This window comes from Syngnathus leptorhynchus, chromosome 20 (genome assembly GCF_054491065.1).
Source record: "Syngnathus leptorhynchus isolate UIUO chromosome 20, UIUO_Slep, whole genome shotgun sequence".
Taxonomy (NCBI): domain Eukaryota; kingdom Metazoa; phylum Chordata; class Actinopteri; order Syngnathiformes; family Syngnathidae; genus Syngnathus; species Syngnathus leptorhynchus.
The window spans coordinates 4,210,592-4,236,689 of record NC_141214.1 but is presented as its reverse complement, the minus strand read 5'-3'; the positions used below and the strand labels follow the sequence as shown (position 1 = coordinate 4,236,689).

Genomic DNA, 26,098 nt, shown 5'->3' with positions numbered 1-26,098 from the left:
TTTTTATGTCTGACTGACTTTCACCAAATGTGCTCAGTGATGGAGTGGTGGTACGTTTCCTGTTCTCACAGGCTGAAGGTTAGAATTATCCTAGCAAAAGATGCGCTTCCAGCTTTAACCCGCTTCGAAAGTCCATTTGTGACGCGGTGTTACGTAACTTGTAAGCCAGTGTTGTCACTACCGACGGCTAAGCCGCTCATGATGTGAACTCGGTTTGCATTTCGTAGTCATTTCTAGGGATGACTTTGTTTATTTTCAATCAGACTTAAACGGAGGAATAATTGTTGTAATGATATTAATATTTAAGAACAGACGGCAAACTATCCAAGCACACAGAGGAGCACTTGAGCCATTATGACATCTTATTTGAATATTTCATATCGAGTCAGTCCTTCCATTGCTGCCGTAACATCATCCGCCGCTCGAGAAAGACTTTCTACAAGATTTGGGATTTTTTTCCGAGTCCTATTTTTGAGCCTATTGATGCGGAAGAACATTTGTGAGGTCACCGACATGACAGAAGTTCTTCCACACCAAGTTTATTCAAGCGTGGCCTTCTCGACGCAAAAACTTGAAAGTTGGACTATTTTGAAGATTTTTAAGTGCACGTCAACACCACCGCAATCATAAAAAAAAATATTAAATCAATAGCAAAACAGAGCCCGATGATTCATATTCACATCAGGATGTTGTCTGCGCATTTTAATACAAATACTTTTCTTCTCTGTATTCTCTCCTAGGGAATAAATCGTTCGACGTGCACGGCCGTTTTTAAATGTCATCGGATCGGCGTTGAAGTCAGAAAGGCCTTCTCCAAGTCGTCGGGTAAGCTGTGGGCAAACACACTCAAGTTGTGATATCTTTTTTTCAATCCAGTGTGAGCAGCACATTAGGGAGGACGGTGAAGGAAAAAAAAAAAAGAGGGAGGGGGAAGGGGGAGAGCCGGCCTGGCATTTATGACTTGACCTCGCCCAGGGTGTTTTGGTGGGGTGCTAGAGTTTTATGGAGCGTGTGTGTCCGTTGGGATAAGATGTCTTGGGTGACAATGGGGGTTGGAGGTCGCAGCTGACTAGAGGCTAAAATATTCAAGAAACAAATTAACGGTCCACTTGACCACGTGGGCCATAAAAGCCTTATTCAGATCTGGCCCACCACATTCACTTGCATTTTCTGTATTGAAAATTTCATAATGTTCCCATCACCCCCCCCCCCCCAGCACCCCGCTTCAAAACGCCCGAGGCACTATCACAGCCTCTGGCAAACACCAATATTACAATGACCATCGACTGTGAGAAGATCCACTGAAGGCCTTCCCACATTTTCAATCGAATCACTCATTTAGAACCCCAACTAGTAAGAGCGGAATGCGGATAATTGCCTTCTTGGTTGGACTAATTTGCAAAAGAGGTTTCAACTTGACAATGAGATGACATCAGTGGCCGGGCTTTGTTGTAAATGTCACAGTCAGGGCTCCCGATTTGACTGTGTCGTAAGATGGCACGGCATGAGGCAAACGATATGCAGACTTAATTAAACCAAAGGGAAATGATGAGAACTCCCTTCGCTCCTCGCTCTCATCCTTTATTCATTTGCGTCCGCCTCGGCTTTTCGCATTGTTTGTTTTTCCCTCTGCAAATTAGGCTGGCTGCAGATGCATTTAATAAACGTTGAGCGCTTTTGTATGCACGCTTGATAAAAGCATGACAAACTATTGTTTTCCTTCTATTAAGGCCCATCTGCGAGGATTTTTAAGCAGCGTAATTCCATAGTCGTTGTTGACGGGTCCTTAGCGGGGGCAGGTGCGAGTAACATCAGGCGGCAGACATCATCGCTCTGATTTATGGTTTTCATTTAGCGCCTTTATCATCCTATTATCGGAACCCTCACGCACCCAATCTGTTCTCCCGATGGCTAACGTTGGGTCAGTGAGCGGCTGCAACTAAACGTGACGCATGAAGGCCCCATGTGTGCGTTTTTGGTCATTATAGATGAGTGCAAACAGATGGATTCAGCGTGAATGTAGGATTTTTCACGGTGACGTGCGTAAAGCCAAAATTGTGCTCACTGGAGTGCTGACAATGAATTGTTGACAATCACTTCCTGATTTGCATAAAATGACAAATAATGAGTCGAGCGTGACGCTTTTCATTGGGAAGCGGTTAACGGAGCCCATCACGACTCAAAAAACAACCAAAAGAAAAAAATTATTCCTACAACAAAAGTGATGAGCTTACTTCTTTCTGTTTAGGTCTTTTTTTTTTTACAGATAATCCAAGTCAGCCGATAAAACCAAAAAGTCAAATAAATGTAATTCATCCACGGCTTGCTTCAACGTGAAATTGGTATGGGGTTCACTGTAGCTTTGAATATTTCCCCATCTCAACAAACCTACGCAGCCCATAGCATTGTCTAGTGTTGAGAAAGAGTGCGGGGGAAAAAAAAAGGTATTGTTGCCATGGGGACAAATGCAACAGAAGGAAGATGGGGGTCCGGGTCCGCCTCCTGACCTGCACAGAGGAGTTGAATGACAGTCACGGAGCTGAGGCGAGACAGGCGCTGGTCACAATGCGAGAAGAAGGGGGAGATGGGCGACCCTCACCCGTGCAAACAAATTGCCTCGGATTCAGGGGCTACTCACTGCTTAGCATTAGCATCCAAAAGACATTATGCATTGAACATCAAAGGTGGTTTGCACTGCTTTTGTGTGCCTGTCGCAATCTAAGGGCACTGTTGGAGATTTTATATGCTAGCCTGAATGCACCAAGCTTTAAAATTCAAATTAAATAATAATTAAAGATTTAAATATAAAAAATGTAAAAATAATAATTCTATTGCACATAAAAAGGCAGCTATACCATACTAGGGCAGCGGATATGAAATAAATTATCAGAGCTTTTCATATTGGTGGCCATTATCAGTACGTACTTTTATTAGAAGGCTCTAAAACGGAAATCCTGTTGTCATAGAAGACAAGGCTGCAAAGAAAAGCCTCTCAAGCCTGTGAAATCTCATCATCATGCTCATATTTTTCCAGCACTTTGCGGATTTGGTACGCTTCGTCCGCTGGCAAGGCAGCTCACTAATATACAGTATTAGAACAGAATGCTACTTTACGCATCAAATGAAGAATGAGTTTACAATTACAAAACCTTTAATACAAACAGGATAGAAATGAAGCGCAGACATGATGCTGGGCAGGTCCAAAAAAAAAATAATAATAATAATAATCCTGCATTCATAATTATCACAGCCTGAGCAACAATTTTATGTACAAGTGTTGTTGCTATATGATTTATGAATTATTACAAAAAAATATAAATAAGTACCACCACTTAAGAAAAGAGCTTATGTACAATATGGAGTTTGAATTTGTCCCTGCTGCCAATATAGTGTCCATGCAATAAGGACATGCACAAACGAACATTTGTCCAACCAACACACTCCATTTAAATGAACTTTCAATGTTGGCACAGTCTGGTTGCGATGGCAGATTCTCGTTCTTGATCCGAGGTTTAAAATGTACTGTAAATGTCACAGGTTGACTAGTCTGAGGTGACACTCTAGGAGTCACAAGGATGGAGCATCATCACCATGTATTGCCTTATATTTCAACATCTCCTCCGGGAAGACTTTGCCGAGCTCAGAGATGAGAAGACTCTTGAATTTCTGTAACAGAAGAAGCCTGTAAATCACTTTTGTGTCATGGTGACAGGTTTACTGTATAACTTCTTACCGTCAGGGTGTCAATTTTTCCTTTAACTTGCTCATTGCGGGCCAAGGCTCTCTCCAAACACTCCTTTGTGTACAGCTGTGGATTTCGACCCTGGTCGATATATCTGTAAAATATCACACAGGCAAAATACATAATGCTAATAATAATAATTCATAGTACACGATGGTAAGGTCAACAACTTACTCAAAGACCTCCAGTGGTACGTTGATCTCGTGCAGTTGCTGACGGCACTTCTCAACATCTTGCAGTCCCGTGATCATTAAATTTCTGTGAAAAGAAAATGACGCTATAATTTATTGTCCGTCGATGTTTACAACGCGTCGATTTAAACATGACTCACAATTTTTGGTTGAGTCCCGCTTGACTGCTCGACTGGAAGTCGCTGACAATAATTCCAAGCTGCCGAATATTCTCGACAAACTTCTCGAGATGCTCCTCGAGGTTTTCATTTTTCTCCGCCATTTAAATGTTAATCTAAATATAAGAAATGGCTTAAAACGACGTGCCTTAAACCAAGCGGACTTCTCTCGCTAGCCAGAAATGCTCGCGCAGCTAAAGTGCATTTTACTTTACGGCAGTTCGGCAGCCAATCGCTGCTGGGCTCTGGTGTGTTGCCATAGTGACAACCAATGAAGGGGTGTCGGTTTCTGTATCACAATGTCGTGCTGCTGAATGGAAAAAGACCGTATATCTGCATTATTTATATTCAACTTCAAACAAATTAATATTAAATTAACATATTAATTCATGTATTAACAAAAATGTCCATAAAAAATCTCTATATATTTATCAGGAAGCAAAGCATCATCACCTAATTCACTTCTCAATGTATAATTTTTTAAATATATTATATATTGTAAATTATTTATATTTTTTGGTGTGAGAAAAGTACTTATTCTCGTAGTAAATAAATACGAGATTAAATAAAATATGAGGGTAAAGTACGAATTAATAGTGCCTGTCAATCCTTAAATGAACAGGAAACGTTACCACCGCTTTCGCAATAAAAGAGTTGTCGTCATCACGATGCGAAGTGTCACGACTCACGAATAATGCACTATGATTGATTTGATGACGAGTGACAACTATCCTGATTGAAATATTCAAATGTATTATTTTGTCCTGTGCATGTGGCATTATCCAACATTACCTGTATAGAATCAAATGCCACATTTTCAATAACACGTAATGCCTATTTTGACATGGTTTATTCTATACGGTTTGGCAGCATTTAAATCTGAACAGTGCACACAAACGAATATTTCGTATGTGACGAGTTTTACTTTGAAAGGCGTCTTTACTGGGTGAGCGCGTGTGGGCTGAGTGTTGAAGTTGGTCTGCTTGCGCGTCATCCCCTGCATTACGAGAGCTGCGGCAGCTGCACGCACATATATATACATACACAAGTACACTTAACACGCACAAAGACACGCACTATTATAAGCGCTTTCCTGCAGCTCACCTTCGTGGCAGCTCTCGTGGATCGTCGGGACTCGTCTTTTTTACGCATCCAAGTTGGCTATTTGCAGAAGATCCTGTGGATTTTACGCATTTGGGTAAGCACATTTATGGTTTGCCATTAATTGCGTTTATGAATAAGGGGACACCCGTGTGCAGGTGTTCGATTTTTGACCTCATCTACCGTGATGTCATAAGCGTTTTTTTTTTTTAATTCATTTAATTCAACATATTTTGATGTAATGACGTGCAGCGTTTGTCATTTATATATCATCGTCCGTTCGTACTGCGGCTACAATGTTAATGAGGCGGGGGAGGGATGGAGTTGAATCCCGGGGGGGGAAAAAAAAATGTTTCGGAGGTTGTCTTGAAGAGATTAAGATCTTCTTTATTTGTTTCTCGATTTCTATCTTTAGTCACGCTGTGCTGTGATGATGCACTGAGAGGAAAAGCGCAGAATCGTGGGCTGTGATCACCCCTGAAGGCTGCAGTGAAGGGTGAGATCTTGTGAAAGGTGCAAGCAAGGTGAACTCCACAGTGAACATCCGCGTGGGGGAAAGGGTGCAATCTCGACCCTCTGCAGGGGGTTGGGGGATCGGTGGAGAAATCCCATCCAGACCTATAAACTAAATTATGGCCACTCTACTGCGGAAAATCGGTCTGATCCGCCTGCCCGACCGGGACACAGAAGACCCCAAGCACCACCAGGGCTCATTAAAGGGCACCAAAGGCAACCAGAAAAATAACAAAAACTGTCAGACGGCCAACGAAACTAACATCCTCAGCACGCCGGAGATTAAGGCGAGGAAGCTGGACCAGCACGCCAAGGACAAGGAGAAGCCAGGCAAGGATGCCAAGGAGAAACAACAACAGCAGCAGCAACAGCAAACGGGGGGAGGCGGGAATAAAAGCACCGGAGCCTCCTCCGTCCCTCCGCTCGCCCCTCACCGACATCACTGCACCCAAGTGCGGACGCGCAGGCTGATGAAGGAGCTCCAGGAGATCCGGAGGTTAGGGGACAACTTCATCACGGTGGAGCTGGTGGAGGACAACCTGTTCGACTGGAACGTCAAGCTGCACCAAGTGGACAAGGACTCGGCGCTGTGGCAGGACATGAAGGAGACCAGCACCGAGTTCATCTTGCTTAACGTCACCTTCCCCGACAATTTCCCCTTCTCGCCGCCCTTCATGCGGGTACTGACGCCCCGCTTGGAGAACGGCTACGTGTTGGACGGCGGTGCCATTTGCATGGAGCTGTTGACCCCTCGCGGATGGTCCAGCGCCTACACGGTGGAGGCGGTCATGAGGCAGTTTGCGGCCAGCCTCGTAAAAGGACAGGTGAGAAGAGAATACATTCATTGATCAAATTAATCTTAAGGTCACCACTATATATTTTTTCTGTTGAAGGGAAAAAAACAAAAATCTGATCCAAATTTGAGGTATGCTTTTCAATGTAACATATTATTATCTGACAAAATGAATGAACTGGGAGAAAATAAATGAGGTTAACGTATCTTTCTCATATTTATGAGATTCAGGGTTTGAAATCTGACACGACCTTCCCGTGTGGATTTTGCATGCTTTCCCCCACATTTGCTTTTCTCTCGACCCAAATGAGGACAAGCCGTAAAGAAGATAAATGGATGTTTCTTTACGGCACCCGTTTCACGCCACGCTCCTCCCCCCCCCCCTTCCCTCTCTTTCTCAAAGCTCTCTGCAGTCTCCGTTTGATTGCCTTTCATCAGTCAGCATCCTCTGGCAACAGAGACCCGCATACCAAGTGGAAGTCACGCAGACTCACGATATGTGTCCTTTTTTTTCCCCCCTCTTAGCGGCGCACAATCACAAACGTACTCATAATTAGACCGCCCGGGGATGGAAAAGCAGGCAGCACGAATGCCACGATTGCAGACCTGTGTGATTTCGATCAACTCCATTATGTAATCCCGTCAAATCCTGCCCCCCACCCCCCCTCTTGGTGTTTTGCAGCATCCAATAGAAATGGCTGCATCCTCAAATGCACTCAGCGTTATAACCAGGAGAGCTTTAGTGGAAAAATAACTTTTGCTCTTCGTCAACAAGGCTTTAGCAGGATGATGGAAATTGTCCTCTATGCAAGCTCGTCATTTTGTGCTTTTTGTTGAATTCATGAAGAATCTACTCAAGATGAGCTCGATTATTTGTGCCCAGTTGGCAGATTGACGACTGCGCTGCAGTGTCTCCTTGTAGCTAATGGAAACAGTATTGATTCATGTAGATGTACAGGACACACACACACGTTTGTGTGTCTTCCACAGACGGTGTTTGCATGTCGTGCATTGTCCCAAGCAGATCATCTCTGACGCGCTCCAGGCCGTGTTAATCCGAAATACACACGATGTGTTTTTCCCCTTTCTTGGTTGCAGGCCTTTTTGTGATCAACGTTTTGATGTTGATCATAAGGAAACGCTATTTTTAGGAAGAGCAAGTGGTGAGATGAAAGTCAACAATGAGACACAAGCGCTGTGCGTATATACTAAGTAGGTCATCGCTTTGAGTCGTTCGCTTCCTTTTGTCTTGCAGTGCCGTTGTTAGAAGACGCACATCAAATAGTTTTGGTGGTTGTCTGGAAAACAAAGAGCAGAGCTACATATTTACAGATGATGACGATTGATAAAGTAACATCTGATTTTATAAAGCCACAATTGCAGTTGTGCATTTAATGGGCGTGGCCTAATAGAACCTGGAGTTAGTCAACCAGGCAATTGCTGATAACTCAAAACTCGTTGAGTTTAGTTGAATATAAACATTCTTGTTTTTGGAATGTGGGAGGAAGACATGAAGATCCCAGAAAGCACAGGGAGAACATGCCAATTCCACAAAAGCTGGAGTCAAATCGACTTTTTTTTTTTTTTATTTGCAAATCCTGGTCCCAGTCAAGCATGATGACATCATCAGTGTTAGTTTGATGAAGCATCCCATTAATGCTAACTGTAGTGTGTAAGCACTTTCAAGTGTGACGTGAATACAAAATTTCATTTCTGGCTCTGACGGCTTAGCATAAGATTTTAATGCTAACATTTTGTTAAGCATGATTTTATCTTCTAATGACCCGACTATCAGTTCCGGATGTGATGCGGCCACTATTGATCAGGTATTTGTTCATCATGACCTGAGCTCATGCCCGCGTTATGCAACAAGCTACCTCCAGTCCCCTAGGGCCGATTCCCAACATGCGAGGAAAGCTCGCCGTGCCTGTCCTGTTCCGTCCATTGACCGATTCCCATTCATATAATTAGCTAGCCGCCACTCTGTGCAAATCCCTCCCCACAAGCGAGCACTTTGCCCAAATAGATAAACACTGACATGGGACTTCGTAGGCCTCGGGCGCTCGCTCGTTAAACTCTTTCTCCCTCCCCCAAAATGGATATTTTGACTTTCCATCTATCTAACACTGCAACACCTTTTTTTTTTTTTTTTTTTGCTCATCGGTGTCTGAGAGCACGATGCGGCTAATTAATGCTCAATTTACGTGTTTCACGCTCGGGGTCACAGATTTTTACGTAAGGTCGACACATTCACCAGCCCTCTTACACGCTTGCAAATAAGGAAACAAACCAATGGCAGAGGAGAGACCTCGTTAAAAAAAAAAAAAGTGAGGTTATGTTCCTTGCCAACGCATCGCCATGGCAGCAAAGTCTTGAACAATAGTCGGCAATAATGAGGCACGTCGGCGAGGCGACAGGCACCATTTTGAGGTGTCACGAGCAACCTTGTGTGATGTGGAAGACATGCATCACGTGATGCCGCTGCCACCAGAACCCAACCACAATGTCTGCAACATTACGACGTTTTGGATCCTCTCACATGTCATTGGTTGATTGATTTCACAAGAACTTCCAAAATGGCATGGTTCCTCATCACATTTCTTTATGAACTGTTCCCAAACACGTGTTCTAACCATTCATGCATTCATAAAGTAACCCCATAACGGCTCATTCATTTCTCATGTAAATCACGCTACAATAAAGAGGATTAAAGGCACAGACGGCACTCGTATAATAATATTATGCCAGTATTTCTATTTGAGCTGCAGTGCAGCATTCAGAAAGGCCAGCCATGGAAACATTGTTTCATTAGTTTGAGCAGAAAGCCGCCAGCCAATAAAGTGGTGCAGTGTTATAAAACAAAGTGAGAGGTAGCAAACCCACGACAAAGCCGTAGATCATACGAGGCGCATGCCGCGTGACTAGTGGGCAGATTTATACCGCCCGTGCGGTCTCGCTGACACCATGTGATAATGCCGTTTTTATTCAGTCAATAATCCAGAAATGCAATATTAATCAGAATGCCGTAAAGCTTAATGCTATCACATAATGCAAAATGTCATAGACAGGTGAATAAATAGTGTCAAAGGTGTTATTTAGTTTTGATTGACTTAATGTATTTTCTTTCATCATAATGTTTGTCTTTTTTTACAGGTGATTAGAAATGATCAAATAAAATTATCTTTTTTTTTTCTCTTGCAGGGACGTATATGTCGGAAAGCCGGCAAGTCCAAGAAGGCCTTCAGCCGTAAAGAGGCCGAAGCCACCTTCAAGTCGTTGGTGAAGACCCACGAGAAGTACGGCTGGGTGTCTCCGCCCGTGTCAGACGGCTGAGAGCCGACCCCTGACCTCCACGCGCAAAATGACACCATGCTAACTCAACAATCTGTCACACTCACTTTTTGCTGTAGCTTTCTTTATGTATGTGTGTGCGTGTGTAAATCAGGGGGGGGGCGGGATTTCGTTTTTAATATGCAGACAAGTCATCACTATCATCATCGTCGTCATCATCACCACTTCTCCAGTGACTTGCCCAGGGAATTTTTTTTCCCCCCCATTTTGGGAAAGGCCTGAGAGGGAGGTGTGTGCGTGCGCATTTGAGAATGCATTTCTTGCTTTTCCGCATTTTTTTTTTTTTTTTCTTGCCTCATGACCGTGTAGGAGCTGCGGACCGACTCAACTCGGTTGCACTTTTCTCACCCCTCCCCACGCCCAACCCCTCCCTCTTCCTTTCGACATTCCTCTCCGGTCGTCTGCGTGTGTCTGTAGGCTCATTTGCATAGAAATGAAGCCGTTAATGTTTAATAGACGGGCAGCGCGCCCACTCCTACGCTCCTTTCTTTCCCTTTTTCTGTCGACTGTGCGGTCGCACACACTTGGATGCAAGATGAAGATTGTAATGTACATGAAGCATCATCACCTCCCTCCCAGCTCTCTCGCTCGCCCACTGTCTTTCTCTTTGTCTCTCGTGGCTAAATTTAGCACTCACTGTTGCGTAGATGGATATTGATTTCTAATGGAAAAGAAAAAAAAAAAAAAGTCACACGTTGCATTATGCAGAGACTTTGTATGATACATGGAATGATAGTCAATCGTTTTGTGAGCGAGAAGACATTTTTTGTGTTTGAGTGCAAATATGTGAAAGGGACACAGCCCTTTAAAACAAAACTGAACTGTGAATGACTCTAAGGCCTGAATCGTTACTGTTTTTAAGGGATTTTTTTTTTTTTTTTTTGCCTGTGTGTGTGTGTACGATTGGTGTAAAAACAACCAAAGTCCAGCAGAAAATCCGCTGTGCTATGAACACACCTACTGTACCTGCACAGCTTGAAATGCAGACAAGGTGGGCTTGCCATTTCAATGAATGTACGCTCCAGAGCACCACATGATTGCCCGGAGAGAGACATTCGGAATATTAGGATGGGGGCAAGCCGAGAGACACAGCGGGGGGGGGTCGCTTTTTTGGAAATGTCAGTGAGTTGTAAAATAACCGAAACCTGCGTTGACAACTTAACGGATAGAATAAAAACATGGAGTCGGTGTCCCGATACTTTTGCTCACGCCGCGCGTTACGATGCCACTCAGGCAGGCGTCTGCGACGCGTCGAGCTCGGCTTCTGCCATGTGCCAGTTAAATGTCAGAAGCAAAGCCGCTAATTGGACTGACATTTCCGTCAAGCGTCATTAGAGAGAGACGTGAGGCTGAGTAGCAAAAGATGGAGGATGTCAAAATCTCCCGCTCGGCTTCCTCCTCCGCCCGCTGGCATTTGGGTCCATGTTGCGTGACCCCCCCCCGCTGTGTTTGTTTTAGGAAAAGAAGGGCAGACGGAGGATGCTTGTGTGTGTTTTGTTTTATGCTTCATTACAAATGAAATGACCAAGTGGGGTCCATGTAACAAGTTTCATTTTCAGGGTTGATTGTATAGTCCTCTCTTGACTCGCCAGTGCAGAAATACTGTAAATTGACTTCATATTGTACCACAAAATATCTCTTAGCTGAGTGTTTGCTGGTTTCAAGCCAATCATTTTGTGGATCTCTAGATTTAGACTTGTAGTTAGCAGACACTAACTGAGCTGGTTATGTTGTATTATATTTGCATGTCAACTGTGATTGGTAGCTACCTACTGTATATTTTTCTTTTTTCTTTTTTTTCAAGAAAACTAAGAAAAAACGCAGAGATAAACAAAAAATGCAAACTGCTTAAACTGCTTCTCTTGTCTTTTTTTTGTTTTGTTTTTGAAGGGTGAAGAAGAATTTCTGTCTGGTACGTGCTTTTCTTTTTATGCGTCCTCAAATGTCATTGTCTTATATGAATGTTTGTGTTTTAATTTATTTGTGGTTTGCCAAAAATGAACATTGGAAGCATGATGCAGGTATTGTCACAAAAAAAAAAACAATTATGGAAGAGGGGGACGAAAAAAAAAATCTTACCAAGGATATTTGTGTTTATTTGGAGTATTGAAGGACAAAGTTGCAAAGCCTCAACACCTTAAAGGAACTTTAAATAATCCCACCACGCCCCCCCCCCCGCAAAAAAAAAAATCTCGACACCACCATTCTGTTCATCCTCTTAAAACTTAAATGTGGGTAAAGGTTCCCCCAGTCAACGGCAGATGTGCACATCTGACCCGAGATCAGCTACTCTGGACAATTTCATTCTCCTGATTGTTTGGTCCAAAAAAAGTGAGAAAAGGCTCGTTTGCGAGACCAAACAAGAATGTGCAATAAAATACACAGCATATTCAAAATGATTGCGTTTTGTGTTTCTCTTTTTAAATCTGCTGCTGAACATTGTGAAATCCCATTTCAGGCTGCAGTGTCCTACTTTCAACCAAAAACTTTTGAATTGTTTATGTTCTATTCCAGCCCTTGACATGACATTTGATAATTTCCCCCATGTTGCATATCCCATCGGTTATTTGTGTTATTTTTTTTGCAAAGGTTTACAAAACGACTCCGATTCTGTCTATGTCAGCACATGCTCAGCAGGTTACAACCATATTTCTGCTGCGGTGCACAAATTTGCCAGAACCATTTGACACACACACACACACACACACACACACACACACACACACACACACGTCTTCACACACACCCTCGTCATAACAAATGAATCCTAATTAATAGATCCCCTTCGAGGGCTCTTGTTTTTGTGTTGCTGATGCTCCCCGCTGCTCATTAGTGCAGGAGAACCTGAGCAGCGTATGGAATCCATACTATGGATCTGCCTCGGTGAGCAAATTATTGACGAGGTCACGTTGAAAACTCGGCGTGGACACCGGAGCGTGCAAAAGCTGCACAATATTCTCATTAGTCAATCCAGTAATCTTATGCAGCGAAGAAAAACATTCAATTCTAGCATAATATTCCAGTCAGTAAAAGTTTCGTCAGTTAAGGTCAGGCGAGATGAAACGTGTTTGTGAGCTTGTTGTTTGTAAAATGGTTCTTCAAAAAAGTTTATTGCCACTCTGTGTTGATAAGAATTATTATGCATAGAGTATTTCAAACCACCACATAGCTCTGCCTTAAACACTACTAGCTTAACGCTAACATGTAATGGCAAACTCCATAGACAGGCTAATCCTTGAAGCAACAGACCACAAAATATGGAGCAGCACATGTAGACAGACAGTTAATACTCACAGGTGTTGGACTCGACTATACTGCCCCCAAGTGGACAAGGCAGGTGCACGAGAAGGAGTAGCAAATTAAAATGTAACATATCATATCATGTTTTTCATATATTACCGTATTCAACATTTATTTATTGGTCTCATAAAAAGTGTCCCTTTATGCAACAGCTCATGGGATTCAACATTTAAGGTTATTTGTCCGAATTTCAATCCAAGAGCAAAAATAGGAAGTGACATTGACATAAGGTCCCAAAGCTTAAAGATTATAGGATTGGCCCATCTCCATGTGAGTCATATTGCTGTCATTATATAAGATGTGATTTGCGTGTGTCCTCTTTCTGCTCCCAAACACACAGAAAGGCGATTTGGGAAGCACAAGGCTGCGAGACGTTCACATAGACACACGTCTTCCATTTTTCTGATCAGCTTTCCGTCTGATTTGCAATAACGATCCACCTCACCTTGTGCGTTAACTGCGTCGTATATCAAACAGGCTCGGAGGCAGATGTGATTTTGTTCTTTACGGCGGCCATGCATAATTCAGCCGAGGATCCACTTACGTGGAAATGTTCAATCATGAATGTGTTTTCCTTGCCTTAGTCGCACATGTATAGAACAAGACAAACACGGCGTTTGCAGATAACAAATGTCCTCCTTTTTGTATCGCGCAATTAAAAGTGGATTGTAAATTGCCCGTACTGGTGTCGCGGCAATTATCTAAATTTGACGAGTGGACAACATTGAGCTTCTCGTGCCATTCATGTGAGTGTGTCAACGGGAGTTAGCTCTTATGTAAGCTCTGGCAGCGGGATGGAGGCAACAGTCAGCTTTGGCAAGTCAGTCGCTCCGCCTTCCCCCGCTTCAGCATCGAGGCCATTCTTAGCAGACTAAAGCTCACTATAAATATTTTATATGGCACAGTGCATGTGTGGAAAATGTATTTTTAGCTGCTTGGAAAAAAATGGTTTGTTTTATCATATCGGCTTCTAGCAGGCTTGCCTATAAAATGTTACATTTTCTTGAACATCCTGGAATTAAGAAGGAGAAAACCACCGAAGATGTCTTGTCAACAGAGATTGGGTGGTTTAGTCTGAACGTGTGAAATCATGATTTGTTTTCTTTCTGGTTTATTTTGTTCCAGGTTGCAAGACCAATAACCGGCCCCCCCCTGCAGAGTGCCCTCCATCTCACCTTGATCAATCCACGAAATGGCCGTGATGGCGGGAGATACAACAGCACATTAAGCTGATTTATCGAGGCACTCTCTGGTAAGAGCCGTGATTGTACGCGGGTACATTTGGCCTCCTTTAAAGATTCAATAGGGAGAAAGTGTTACGAAGCAACAAATGCTATGGCAACAACATGGCCGGATGTCGACTTTCACTCCACCGCTGGCTCCTCCTCTCTTTGCCCTCCTTTCCTCGTCTCCTTCCTGACTGCCGTCCGTGCTGACTGCTAATGAGGAGCGATGCTTGTGAGAATTGAGAGTCAGGCATGAAGAGTTGCTTTGCTGAGGGGGGGGGGGGGGGGGGTGTCAATAGTGAGCATTTTTGGGTGGGGTGGTGGGGCAATATAAGGCCGGGGAACGGAGAGAGAGAGAGGGGAAAACAAAAAGCCAGGGATGTTCTTCAGCTTCTCTTCTCTTGCGCTGTCTGTTACTAGGCAACACCTGCAGGCATGCACTAAATAAAGCCTTGTGTCCGCCACTACCCCCCCCCCAACCACCCACCTACCTCCTTGCCAACTCTCACTGCTCATCAAGCCTAATCCATCTCTTCTTTCTTTTACTTGTTGTCCCTCACCGCTCCAGTAGACCCAAAAAGACCCCCCCCCCTCCTGCTCCTCATTCCACCAATCAATTTCTAAATGCACAGTCAGCCTTCTTGATAAGGCAAGACTTCTCAGACAAGTTAAACATTTAAAAATGATAATAGGTTTCTAATCCAACACTTTAAATTTGTTCTAATAATTTCCCCCAAAAAAAAGATTAGCCCCAAAATGTCAAGTATTGTCCCGCTGTGAATACATTCAGACTCAACACGGGGGATTTTCTAAAGTAGATACAATATTCTTCTCTAAGTGTGTTTAGAAGACTGTACACAGAGATACGATAAATGTAAAGAGCACTGAAGTGCGCCTCTCCAGGTCGCACGGTCGGCCATCAATTTGTTCATCTCTTCTATTGTGTAACGCACTCCAGATGAATGTGGCGCAGAGATGTTAAACCCGGAGTGTGTCGTAGGAAGTGAATGAGGATTAAAGGGTGTAAAAGATGCAGCGTCACCGGATCAAATGGGGAGATGAAGGCCGAGACGGGGGGGGAACCCGTGTTTGTTTCTTTGCCATTGTCTAATTTTTGCAAAGGATGAGAACAGACTTTGCACAATTATCAGATAAAGCCATCAGGCATAGCCAGAGATTTAGCAAAAGGCCTTCTGGTGTGTGTGTGTGGGGTGATTGGTTTAATCCAAACACAAGATTTTCCAGCCACTATGTGTGTGTGTGTGTGTGTGTGTGTGTGTGTGTGTGTGTGTGTGTGTGTGTGTTGGGTGAATCCGCCTCGCTCAGTCAGTGTGGCGTTGCGTAACTGCTGGATTATATAATCCCAAACATAAACGCATGTGGACGAATGGCCATGGAGCATGCAAGTGTCTCACATCAGCGGGGTGAGGAGGAGGAGGAAAAGGGATGAAGAAGGGACAAACATGCATTAGCGCCACTTTGTGCTACTTCAAGTGCACTTCATGACAAGTATTGGTGATCTCATGGCTTTTATTCCGCTGCAGTGTTTTCGTGGAGAAGCATGAAAGATTTAAGAGTTCCATAGAAATGCAAGTTTTATCAAAAAAATATATTACAAAATTATATAGGTTAATGTGGTCCAGCGATATTGAAGGAATATTAGTAAATTATTAAAACACACTGACACTGTCTAAACTTTTTTTCCGATTCAGGTTTTTCATCACACACGTTTTCCTGACATCAAATAATATTTTCATTTCCCTGCGGCTTCTATCATTTTGCAAAAGCGCTTCTCTGCTTAAGGTGAAAAGAAAATGTTTTTAATCTCCTTCTTCATCCTCCCTAATTTCATTTTTGCTTCACAAAATTCCAGATTTGTTCCCGCTCTCCTATCATGTGCAGGATGCTGCAAGGGTTGGGTATCTATCTTCTGAGGTGAGTCTTTGTTGTCATAACAGCCATTGTCATGGTAACCCCACCAGGCAATAATGTCTCGTCCATCCACCGACAAAACACTGTACTCCGCTGTCTTAAATACATTTGAGACTTTGGAATATTTGAAATGTATGACCCTGGAGTCACAACATTTTTCATCTTTTTTTTTTTTTCCTCCACCCACATGCACAAATATGAGTTGAATATCATCCCTCCATCTTGTTGCACTTATCTTGTTCATGATCCCATCTGTCGGGCGGAGCCAGTCCAAAATATGAAACCAAAAATCTTTCACACCTTTATTCAGCTCAGTTTCCGCTCATACAGGTGTACCAAATGAGATAAGACTTAATATAAAACTCTTTAAAAATGCAAAACAGGAAATAGGTTGACGTCACTCGGCAGGTGAACTAAAGCAGACTGTGTAATTAAATCACAAAAAAAGTCCTCTTCATTGGAGATCTCCCAAAAAAAAATTACAGCCAAGCTGTCTTCTGTAACAACATTTTTGTGAATAAGCTCCTCCTTCCTCCTCTTCTTCTTCCAATTTCAGCCACAAGTCTCTTTCTTGTCGTCATCTTTCTTGGTTTCTGATGATCCGTTCTCACTCCCATTCTCCAAATGGAGCTCCTTCTGGTCAGCCATCGCCTCTTCCCCGCCGCCCTCCTCCTCCTCCTTCTCTTTGGCCTCCTCGTCTGTTGGCTTGCGGCCGGCCCCCTGCTTGTCCCGGAAGACCTCCACGCCCAGCATGCGTAGGTAATGGTACCTCTCGTTGCGGGGGACGAAGGCCCGGATGGACGTCTTTCCTCTCCAGCCGCACAGTTGGATGGGACACTGAGGCTCTGCTGGCTTACTGGCAAAGGAAAGGTAGAACACACAGAAATCAGCTGTCCCCCCCCAACAAAAAAAAAAACCCGGCTGTCCAAAACACACCAAAAAATACTTACTTGGGATTGGGAATGTACTTCAACACAATACTGCCCATAGCTTTGAAAAAAAAAAAATTTGATTAAGAATTAAGACAAAAAATGATGTACTGTAGGCTGGAACTTTTTTTTTTGTTGTTGTTGAGGGCACCTATTTTTTGGGCTTGAGTGCGGGCATCATCCTCCAATCTGCTGAGGAAGGGGTTTTCCTGAGTTAGCAGCACCTTGATGTCTTCCACACTCACTGCGACGATTCTGGAGCGAATATACGGCTGCAAGGTGTAGATACCCTGAGGAGGACGGGAGGGGTGATTTAGCAAATCCAATACTCTCCCCATGTAATTGAATTACGTTCTTCCAAGACAAAGTGAAGGATATTTCATCATTAATCACCTCTTGGGCCAATCTAAAGGCACAACCAAACTCTTCGCCATCGCTGTTGCGAGACCACACTTTCACGCCTGTATTTATCACCTAGATGGGAGTTTTGGACAGATAAAAAAAATAATAATAATAATCAGTCAAGTCTTTGGAGTGGGCTACTATTTATACCATCAGTAGTCCACTTCCTGAATCATAATCAGGGATTCCATAATTAATGAGGATTATATTTAATAGGCATGTCAGGCACCTTCATGCGCTCGCTGTTGTTGAGCATGACATTGCGCAACTCTTTGGACACCATGTACAAGTGTCTCTTCTTGCCCTCGTGCGTTCTGGTCAGCACGTTCATCTTGGGGAAGTTTGGAGACAAGTTGTAGAAGGATCTAGAGCAAATTCAATGAGATGTTAATTTGGACTTGCTATCTTTTTGATGGAATAAAAAAAAAAAAAAACTCACTGCATGCTGGTGAAGACGGGGTCATCTTCATTGAGGAACACAAAGGGATCTTCCTTGTATCCAGAAAGCTTCAACTTTTTGGAGGGTGGTGGTCTAAGGAATGAAAAGAGTCTGGAATTTAGTCTGATTTGTTCTTTGTTCTTTCTTCAAGCAGTGTGACTCACGCGCAGACGCCATCTTGTTTATTACTGGAAGAAGCTCCTTTGGGTGCTCCCTCCTGGGCCTCCTCCACGTCTGCTTTGCTTTCAGCGCCGCCTACCTGCATCTGCTCTCCTTCGGGGAGACTGGGAGACTCCGCGGGAGCCACCGGAGACCTTTGCGTTTGGGCTTCGGAGCCAGACGAGGCCTCTTTTCTCAGCTGGAAACGAGCAGGACAAGTCGAGGTAAGTGTAATTTGTTACCAGCTGTGAGGAGGAGAACTGAATTCTCAGTTTTCTCTCTTCTGGTGAGTCACAGATCATCTGTGAAAAGAGAAAGTACCTTGGGATATCTCTTGTTCCATGGCATTGGGGTTTTCTTCATGAGCACAGCCACAAAGAACCCTCCCGTGTTCTGGTGATGCGGCAGAATCCTCATACTGAGGAGAACAGACTCAGATTCAATTCCAATTCATTCGTTTTCCCACAAGTCATTATGTCACTAAATGCAGACAAGCGTATCATTATTTGAGTATTTATTTTGGTGATATTGCTAAAGCAATGTGCCTTGGCGCAAATAAAACCTGGTAAACACTGATATAGAGCTAAATTGAGACTTTTCCCCTCAAGCATTTAATAAACCAAAGTATGTGGCAACAGTGCCCCCTGCAGGCTAGAACCTGTCACTCTCATCCAACTGTGATGCTCTCTCTCAGCTCAGTGTATGGGCAAGCCGTACCATCTCTCCAGATGCATGCCGGCCAGCTTTTCCGCATCTGTTGGTGGAAACATGGTGGGCCTGATTTGAGTGTGGCGACTGGTGGGAACCTCAGACCAGTCGGCGAACCACTTGCCCTCTTTCGTCATCAGCTGGGGAGATAGGGCAATTCTTTTCAGCGCGTTATCCGATCATTTGGCATCGTAGCATCTTTTGCTGTTGTCGTCGTACCTTCCAGGAAGTCACGCCGGGCATCCACTTCAAGCCGGGCATGTCGGAAGAGCAGTCGACCAGCTCCAATGCTCCTTATGGGACAAGCGAGTGTAAGTAAACTGAAGGTCACACACACACACATACACATCATGAGTGACATCAGGAGCTGAACTTGTCCCCCCCCCCACCACCACCAAACGCCGTTTGATACCTTCGCTTTTCTCCAGGAGTGCCGCTATGACAGCTTCGTCCTCGATGGGGTTGAGGGAACAGGTGGAGTAGACCATCCTGCCACCCACAGCCAGCTGTTCGACGCCACGCACGGCGATACGCATCTGGAGACTTGTGAGTGGAAAGCAACTTTTACAATTAGCACCGCAAGAGCACTCGCCATAGCCATTAAAAAGCGATTTGATTAACCACAACAACAACGACGACAAAAAACTGCTTGATTACTTTAAGAGGGCGCCTAAACCCATAATCGCTGCCTCCGCTCACCCGTGAAGGTGCAGGCTGTTGCTGGTCGTCCACTTCTTCCACACATCGATGTTCTTCCTCATGGTGCCGTCCCCGCTGCGTGAAAACAGAGTCTTGATAAACGGCACCGCAAACAAGCCCATTTCTTTCCATATTAGGACAAAAAGAAACATTTCTTCAGACCTGCAGGGCACGTCGCACAAGATCCGGTCATAGAAGAGCATGTCCTTCTTTCCGTCCGCGTCTTGGATCTGCAGCATGGGGATGCAGGAGGCGTCGTGGTTGACCACCATGATGCAAGGACTGTTGAGACGCTTGGCCTGATGCACCAGCAGGTAGCAGCGCTTGTTGTCCACGTCGTTGGCGATGACAAAGCCCTCTGGAACGTATCGGTACAGTCACGCCTTGACTTGTGAGTTGAATTTGTTACGTGAGCACGCAAAACACTTTTATTGTTTTGTACCTGGAAAGGGCACGTCCATGTCAGAATGAAGCATTTCAATCAGCTGAGCTGTCTTTGAGCCAGGAGCTGCACATAGGTCCAAAATCTACACACACAAAAAAAAAAACATAGGTGTCTTTATTGTACAGTTCTGCGAGTGCATCTCAATGAATCTTGTCACCTTGTGATGGGACTCAATCTTCAAGAGAAGCGGCGGGATCATGCTGACGGCTTCCTGACGGCTAATGTTACCCTGCAAAAGGTAAAGAAAATAATTTAGTCTGCTATATGGTCATCCTTTAAAAACACCGTTTGGTTTTTCGCTTTGCGCAAACTCACCGACTCCGTCTCACTGACAAGAAACTGATGGAACTTCTCCAGCAGGGGAGACTTTCTGATAATCTTACGACTCATGTTGGTGTGCCAGGCTTGCTCATCGGGATACCTGGAAAAGTGGGCGGAGTGAGCATTTCTTGTGACGGATGCTTGTTGCAACCATCTCGGGATGAAGATTACCAGCTGAGAGGCTGCGGAGCCTCGATCTTCTGACCGTCAATCTCCAAATCCTGAATTTCCTTAAAGTACTTTTCCTTCAGGCAGTGAAGAATTTCTTTGGCATGGCTGGAACCAGGAAGAGAGGGACAGACGTCGATGCAATCCTAAAAAAATGGGAGATCACCGTATGTTGTAGCCATCTTACCTTTTATATCCAGTGATGCGTATGGTGGCTGGAAGTGGTTCTCTCATGGCATCCATAAACTGTTCAAACTCTCCCTCTGGAATTAAACCTTGTTCCTTGTAGTAGTGCTCAAACAGCTTGTTTTCCTTAACAATGTCAGCATAACCAGCACCCCAGCCCTGAAAAACAAGAGTTTTCCACATATTTGTTTTCTTTCTGGTTTGGAATAAAGGGCATCGGATCATTTGAATGAACTACATTTAGCCTGTGGTAATAAAGCAATCAAAATGAGCTTTGTATTGCACTGTTAGCAACTACAGTTGTTTGTAGGCCCCAGTATAAACAACACAGCAGTTTTTTTTTAAAAGGCTGGAGATTGCAACTACTAGCACACGAGTTTTTTTTTTCCAAGAGTTGCAGCAGAAAAAGGACTCTTACAGCGTTGTCTCTGTGGTCTCTGCCAGTAGGTTGGTTTTTCTGTCTCTGTCTGCTTCTTTTCCCCATTTTGGAGAAGATTGAAATTCTTGAGTAAAGTATACGAAGCAGCGTGGTTAGCGCAAACAATTCAAAGTGGTGTACAACTTCGGTAAGAAGAGTGAAATTGTAATATTGTGCTTTTAACCGCAGAGCTGCATCGAGCTATTAAAGACTTGAAGCGTGTGTAGTTTGTGGCGCAAGTGAATCAGGACCCTTCTTAGCTAGCGACAAAATATGCCTGAACGAAATACTTTTGGAAATCAATGCATTTATGTCCGTGTGAATGGAAGAACAACGTTTATGTTTTTTTGTTGTTGTTTTTGTATTTATTCAATATAAGTTGCTTACTGCGAGCCTGAAAACGAAGACATAAACTGTGGCGTGCCGGAGAATCATTATCCTATGATTTGTTCATTTTAATCGTCATTTTTCAAATAAACCTGTTTTGGTGCGTTTTAAAGATTTGGTTATTATATGCATGTATGAACGCTCCGGAGAAAAAACAGAAAATATTAATGAATTACTGTCAGGCAGCTCCGCGGACGACCTATTGTAGTCGCCGTTTGGTACGTCAACATCGCTGCCATATGCAGTCACCCATCGCTCTATTATGCCACATCCAATATGGCAACATTTTCAATGTGTTTTTGCAAGCCCTAAACGGTATCGCTGTATGTGTGTCTATGTCAGTGAAACCACCATTGAAACAAACGAAGAAGACGAAGTTCTAACCGGAAGTCTACATCCTCGAGCTCACGTCCAGTCAAGCTGTTAGCAAGCATTTCACTCTTTGAGTCTTCAGAAATAGTCTATTGTGTCGTACAAAGAACGGATATCGTACAAGTAATTGTACTTATTAAACGTATTTTTTTTTTATTTATATTCTTTATAACTGAAGTGACGTACTGCATCTCGAGCTAATTTTGACCATACTGTTGCTTACCTTGTGAAAGCTTCTTCTGACAATGAGTGGCAAAGTACAAAGAAAGGGAAAGGTAAGGTAAAATTCTGCGTTAACTTATCCATGTATTTCATTACATAATTATATTCACCAAGTTCAATGTCACCATTTACCACGCGTTTTTTTCCCTGCTGTTGGAGAAGACTAGTAGGATTAAACTTAAAACAGTTTCTCATTGAGCAGAGGCGAAATGAGACTTTTCAGCTAATGGCTGAAAACTCGCAGCAATCTTCAATATACACCGTATCAGCCTGTCGGGTTTTGAAGAATTGCAACTTTGGACGTTTGCAAACAAACTTATCCATTTCAAAAAATAAAGAAAAAACAGAATGCTGGGACGAAGAAGCAAGACATAAAGGAGTCGGTCACCCGTGACAAGAATGTGGCGACTACATCAAAAGTGACAGAGGCTGTTGTGGCTCCGAAGGACGACGTGGACAGCAGCAGTAGCCCCAAAGAGTCCGAAATGCCACTTGAAGGAGATGAGGCAGTGAGTGAAGGTAAAATTCTGGAACGAATATGTATTCCTGGAGATTAGTGTATCTTGGGTATGCATTTTCTTCTAACCAATGTCTCTACCTCTTCAGCGGCAGCAGCTCGGTCTCGTGACAAGGTCAATGAGCTGAGCCGGCAGCTGGAAGACATCCTCAGCATCTACTGCATAGATAGACACTCGGATGACGCCCTGGCCAACGGTCAGTCGCTCAGCCTCGAGTTCAACGGGCTTAACGATGACAACGGTGAAGACGGAGACCAGGGTGGCGCTTGCGGTGGAAACAAAGAGCAGAAGAAGATGCAGGAGAAGAAAAAAGTCAAGGGGCTGGGTGAGAAAGAGCTCTTGCTGTTTATGCTTGTTGGGATTAAAGGTGGCAAAAGTGCTCACACCAACACACCAAAAATAATTGCCCCAAAATGATACAAGTTGGGATTGAATCTACAGACAGGAAGTTCATTTATCGACTGGGCTGTAATTTGTACTTCATTTAGCAAATGCATGAAAGTCATTTCTATTACTGTCTGGGGGGTTTTTTTGCAGGCAAAGAAATCACCCTCCTCATGCAGACTCTCAATACATTGAGCACACCCGAGGAGAAGCTAACAGGCCTCTGCAAGAAGTACGCTGAACTGGTGAGCATTTTCTTTTCCCCTCCTACAAAATCAGAAAATGTGCTTTTCTTAATGGCATTGGTGTGTTTGGGTAACAAGCTGGAGGAGCACCGAAACAGGCAGAAGCAGATGCGGTCGCTGCAGAAGAAGCAGACGCAGGTGGTGCAGGAGAAGGACGGCCTGAGGAACGAACACAGCAAGGCCATTCTTGCTCGCAGTAAGCTGGAGAGCCTCTGCCGGGAGCTGCAGAGACACAACCGCGCTCTCAAGGTGCGCACACTCACGGAGCCCAACAAACGCATTCGTGGAACCCTTCAGATGTCACAATTTATCTTTTTTTTTTTTTTTTTTGTATCACGTGTCATCCATCCCCTACACTTTTATTTTTCCCTCCGCAGGAGGAAGGTATCCAGAGGACCCGCCTGGAGGAGGAGAAACGAAAAGAGGTGACTTCACACTTTCAGACGACGCTCAACGACATCCAGGTTCAGATGGAGCAGCACAACGAGAGGAACGCCAGCCTGCGGCAGGAGAACACGGAGCTGGCCGAGAAGCTCAAGAAGCTCCACGAGCAGTTCAAGTTGCGAGAGGAGGTTCGTCGTCGTCGTCGCTTCGAGTGTGAATAAGAAATCTTTCAGCCGGGCTAAATGCGCCTTGATTGTCCAGCACATTGAAAAAGTGGTGAAGCACAAGGACCTGCAGCAGCAGCTGGTTGACACCAAACTTCGCCAGGCGCAGGAGCTGCTGAACGAGTCGGAGGAACGCCACGACGCCGAGAAACATTTTGTAAATGATGACACGCATGTCGGCGCAAGCATCCGTTCTCGCGAGGGCTCAACTCTCTTCTCTTCATCAGCTGCTGCAAGAAGCGCTCGAGTCTCAGCGCATGTGCGAGCTGATGAAGCAGCAGGAAGGTCACCTCAAACAGCAGGTTTCCCATAATGCTTTGCTCCTTGCTCCATTTTAATGCTGACATGAGTTGCACCACTAAAGCTGCCTTGCCCTTTCCTAGCTCTCCCTGTACACTGAGAAGTTTGAGGAGTTCCAGACCACCTTGTCCAAGAGCAACGAGGTCTTCGCCACGTTCAAGCAGGAGATGGAGAAGGTGAGGAGTCTGATGTCTCTACCGGAGCCACGTCTGGCCTAGCTTTGACTTTGTGCACGTCCCTCAACATTTGAACAGATGACGAAAAAGATCAAGAAGCTGGAGAAGGAGACGGCCATGTATCGCTCCAGGTGGGAGAGCAGCAACAGAGCTCTTCTGGAGATGGCTGAGGAGGTAATGACAACTCAAACGGTGCTTAATATTTTGAGGACTGACGCAAATCGCAAAAAAGTCCATGAAGCAAAACTCAAAACACGATGTTCTGCTCAGAGGTTTTGCATTTTGGTGGAACGGAACGTTAGTTTTCATGTTTCTCGGCCAGAAATCCATTCAGGACCGCGAGTTCGAAGCCCTTCAAGGTAAAGTCCAGCGGCTGGAGAAGTTGCGACGCGCCCTCAAATCGGAACGAAACGACCTCAACAAGAAAGTACAGAAGCTCAGCAGCACACCCGCCGTGCCCACCTCCGACTCGGAACGCCCCTCCCCGACGCCCACGGACTCTCCGCCGGAAGGCTCGAACGCCGCCACGAGCCGCGTCAGTCACGGCCTTCCCGAAGGCGGCTCCAAAGAAACAAATTGTAAACCGAAACAGAACACGGACACGCGAGTGGAGGCGCCACAGCCTGTCGCCACGCAGGAATGATAACGATATAACAAACACCTTTCAACACGCCTCCTTTTCGGTATTCACCTATCTAACTCTTCTTTTAAGTTTCGCATTGGATTTAGATTTTGAATCCTTCACATTACATTCACAGCATCCAATCCAATCAGTTTTGAAAGTAACTGACCACGTGACATCTTGGTTTTTTCTACCCACTGATTTGACATTCCTTCATAGACAAACACTTGATTGCTTCAAGAGCCATTAACGTTACATGACAACGTAGTATTGTGAACCCTACTTGATGGAACTCTAAAAGATGTCACCAATATTAGCCAGTAATATTCATGTCCTCGACATGTTTTTGTGTGCGTTTATGTTTGGGGACCGCTATGCAACACACACTTCCTTGCTTTGTTTCTGTGGCAATCTGAAGTGGAAAGCACTTAGAATGTATTCTCTCTCCGTCGTGTCCACACACCTGTCGTCTTTCACACAAGTAAGAAATTCTTAGCTCTCAAGCTTTGAATATTACCTCATGTTGAAAAAGTTTAAATGGAGGAATTGAATTAGTTTTCCTTAAACATGTCATTTCTTGTTTAGACATACATTTCAAAGCCAATGATTCCGTAGCACTGGAAATGTATGTATTTCCTTCTCTTGTCGCAGACAACAGATTCATTGAAGACGCAAAAGAATCAGACATTCCTTTTTTTCTTTTGCTGTGGTTTCGTCTCTCCTAATACTTTACATTTGGTTAAATAAAGGAACTGAATAGTGCATTTTTTGAAAGGCTTTTTACCATCTTTTTTATTTTGAAATACGAGTTTTTTCCGGTTCATTCACAAGTACTTTATTTTGAAATCCCCAACCCGGAAGTGTTGTCGTGCCCGTATTTGTGGTGCCTTGACGTTGGAGTGGCCAATTGACAGAAAGAAAAAAAAAACAAGAGATGGCTGCTGGACAAGACAAGTGGACCGGGCCAGTTACGACTTTGGAAAGCTCTCGAACGTGACCTTGACCGCTCACTGAGCTATTCCAATTTCTGGGTTAGCTCCACGGTGGCCGCTTGCACCATCGTTTTCCTCCGGCCTGTGAACA

At 44.2% G+C, this 26,098-nt stretch overlaps 5 protein-coding genes and 1 long non-coding RNA gene across 7 annotated transcripts in view; 4 read left to right on the top strand and 2 right to left on the bottom strand.

Moving 5' to 3' along the window:
• The window catches only part of sox4a (SRY-box transcription factor 4a), a 191,876-nt gene extending 175,567 nt beyond the window's left edge, over positions 1-16,309 (top strand). The window contains exons 13-15 of the transcript XR_015069230.1: positions 741-825; positions 14,275-14,401; positions 16,249-16,309. The gene's annotated coding sequence lies outside the window, so the exon portion shown is untranslated. The remainder of the gene's footprint in view (positions 1-740; positions 826-14,274; positions 14,402-16,248) is intronic.
• Positions 3,134-4,467, bottom strand: med10 (mediator complex subunit 10). Its single transcript, XM_085901186.1, has 4 exons — positions 4,074-4,467; positions 3,917-4,000; positions 3,734-3,836; positions 3,134-3,666 (listed from the first exon to the last, which is right to left on the bottom strand). Exons 1-4 carry the CDS (start codon positions 4,193-4,195, stop codon positions 3,568-3,570), a joined length of 408 nt encoding a protein of 135 aa, XP_085757312.1. The 5' UTR covers positions 4,196-4,467; the 3' UTR covers positions 3,134-3,567.
• Positions 4,964-11,211, top strand: ube2ql1 (ubiquitin conjugating enzyme E2 QL1). The gene is made up of 3 exons (XM_085901185.1): positions 4,964-5,289; positions 5,608-6,529; positions 9,700-11,211. The coding sequence occupies exons 2-3, from the start codon at positions 5,825-5,827 to the stop codon at positions 9,829-9,831; spliced, it is 837 nt and encodes a 278-aa protein (XP_085757311.1). The 5' UTR covers positions 4,964-5,289; positions 5,608-5,824; the 3' UTR covers positions 9,832-11,211.
• A 286-nt stretch (positions 16,310-16,595) lies between the features above and the next one.
• nsun2 (NOP2/Sun RNA methyltransferase 2) lies at positions 16,596-21,447 on the bottom strand. Its single transcript, XM_085901199.1, has 19 exons — positions 21,182-21,447; positions 20,765-20,922; positions 20,581-20,685; positions 20,404-20,509; positions 20,246-20,317; positions 20,086-20,170; positions 19,806-20,001; positions 19,644-19,718; positions 19,357-19,487; positions 19,164-19,237; positions 18,954-19,084; positions 18,558-18,654; positions 18,242-18,435; positions 18,078-18,170; positions 17,868-18,003; positions 17,630-17,710; positions 17,388-17,526; positions 17,258-17,297; positions 16,596-17,163 (listed from the first exon to the last, which is right to left on the bottom strand). Exons 1-19 carry the CDS (start codon positions 21,245-21,247, stop codon positions 16,860-16,862), a joined length of 2,283 nt encoding a protein of 760 aa, XP_085757325.1. The 5' UTR covers positions 21,248-21,447; the 3' UTR covers positions 16,596-16,859.
• On the top strand, positions 16,694-21,662 carry LOC147040983 (uncharacterized). Of its 2 annotated transcripts, none has more exons than XR_015062976.1 (6): positions 16,694-18,460; positions 19,171-19,255; positions 19,373-19,490; positions 19,804-20,034; positions 20,214-20,326; positions 20,492-21,662. It is a non-coding gene; the product is annotated as an uncharacterized LOC147040983 (long non-coding RNA). The 2 variants fall into 2 exon arrangements; XR_015062975.1 differs by having other exon boundaries at positions 19,781-20,034.
• Positions 21,663-21,938: 276 nt separating this feature from the next.
• Positions 21,939-25,779, top strand: txlna (taxilin alpha). Its single transcript, XM_085901408.1, has 11 exons — positions 21,939-22,215; positions 22,501-22,681; positions 22,769-23,005; positions 23,218-23,309; positions 23,388-23,558; positions 23,687-23,881; positions 23,955-24,074; positions 24,145-24,219; positions 24,301-24,393; positions 24,472-24,567; positions 24,716-25,779. Exons 1-11 carry the CDS (start codon positions 22,186-22,188, stop codon positions 25,034-25,036), a joined length of 1,611 nt encoding a protein of 536 aa, XP_085757534.1. The 5' UTR covers positions 21,939-22,185; the 3' UTR covers positions 25,037-25,779.
• Positions 25,780-26,098: the final 319 nt, after the last annotated feature.

What these genes read in the sequence shown, in the direction of transcription:
- med10 (XM_085901186.1), bottom strand. Translation starts at nt 4,195, where the DNA reads ATGGCGGAGAAAAATGAAAACCTCGAGGAGCATCTCGAGAAGTTTGTC. An exon ending in GTACCACTGGAGGTCTTTGA is followed by an intron (nt 3,837 to 3,916) that starts GTAAGTTGTTGA and finishes GATATTTTACAG; the next exon opens with ATATATCGACCAGGGTCGAA. An exon ending in GAAAAATTGACACCCTGACG is followed by an intron (nt 3,667 to 3,733) that starts GTAAGAAGTTAT and finishes CTTCTGTTACAG; the next exon opens with AAATTCAAGAGTCTTCTCAT.
- ube2ql1 (XM_085901185.1), top strand. Translation starts at nt 5,825, where the DNA reads ATGGCCACTCTACTGCGGAAAATCGGTCTGATCCGCCTGCCCGACCGG. An exon ending in CCAGCCTCGTAAAAGGACAG is followed by an intron (nt 6,530 to 9,699) that starts GTGAGAAGAGAA and finishes TTTCTCTTGCAG; the next exon opens with GGACGTATATGTCGGAAAGC.
- nsun2 (XM_085901199.1), bottom strand. Translation starts at nt 21,247, where the DNA reads ATGGGGAAAAGAAGCAGACAGAGACAGAAAAACCAACCTACTGGCAGA. An exon ending in CCGGCGTGACTTCCTGGAAG is followed by an intron (nt 19,085 to 19,163) that starts GTACGACGACAA and finishes CTATCTCCCCAG; the next exon opens with CTGATGACGAAAGAGGGCAA. An exon ending in CCCGTCTTCACCAGCATGCA is followed by an intron (nt 18,004 to 18,077) that starts GTGAGTTTTTTT and finishes AATTTGCTCTAG; the next exon opens with ATCCTTCTACAACTTGTCTC.
- txlna (XM_085901408.1), top strand. Translation starts at nt 22,186, where the DNA reads ATGAGTGGCAAAGTACAAAGAAAGGGAAAG. An exon ending in GACACAACCGCGCTCTCAAG is followed by an intron (nt 23,559 to 23,686) that starts GTGCGCACACTC and finishes TTCCCTCCGCAG; the next exon opens with GAGGAAGGTATCCAGAGGAC. An exon ending in AAGGTCACCTCAAACAGCAG is followed by an intron (nt 24,220 to 24,300) that starts GTTTCCCATAAT and finishes GCCCTTTCCTAG; the next exon opens with CTCTCCCTGTACACTGAGAA.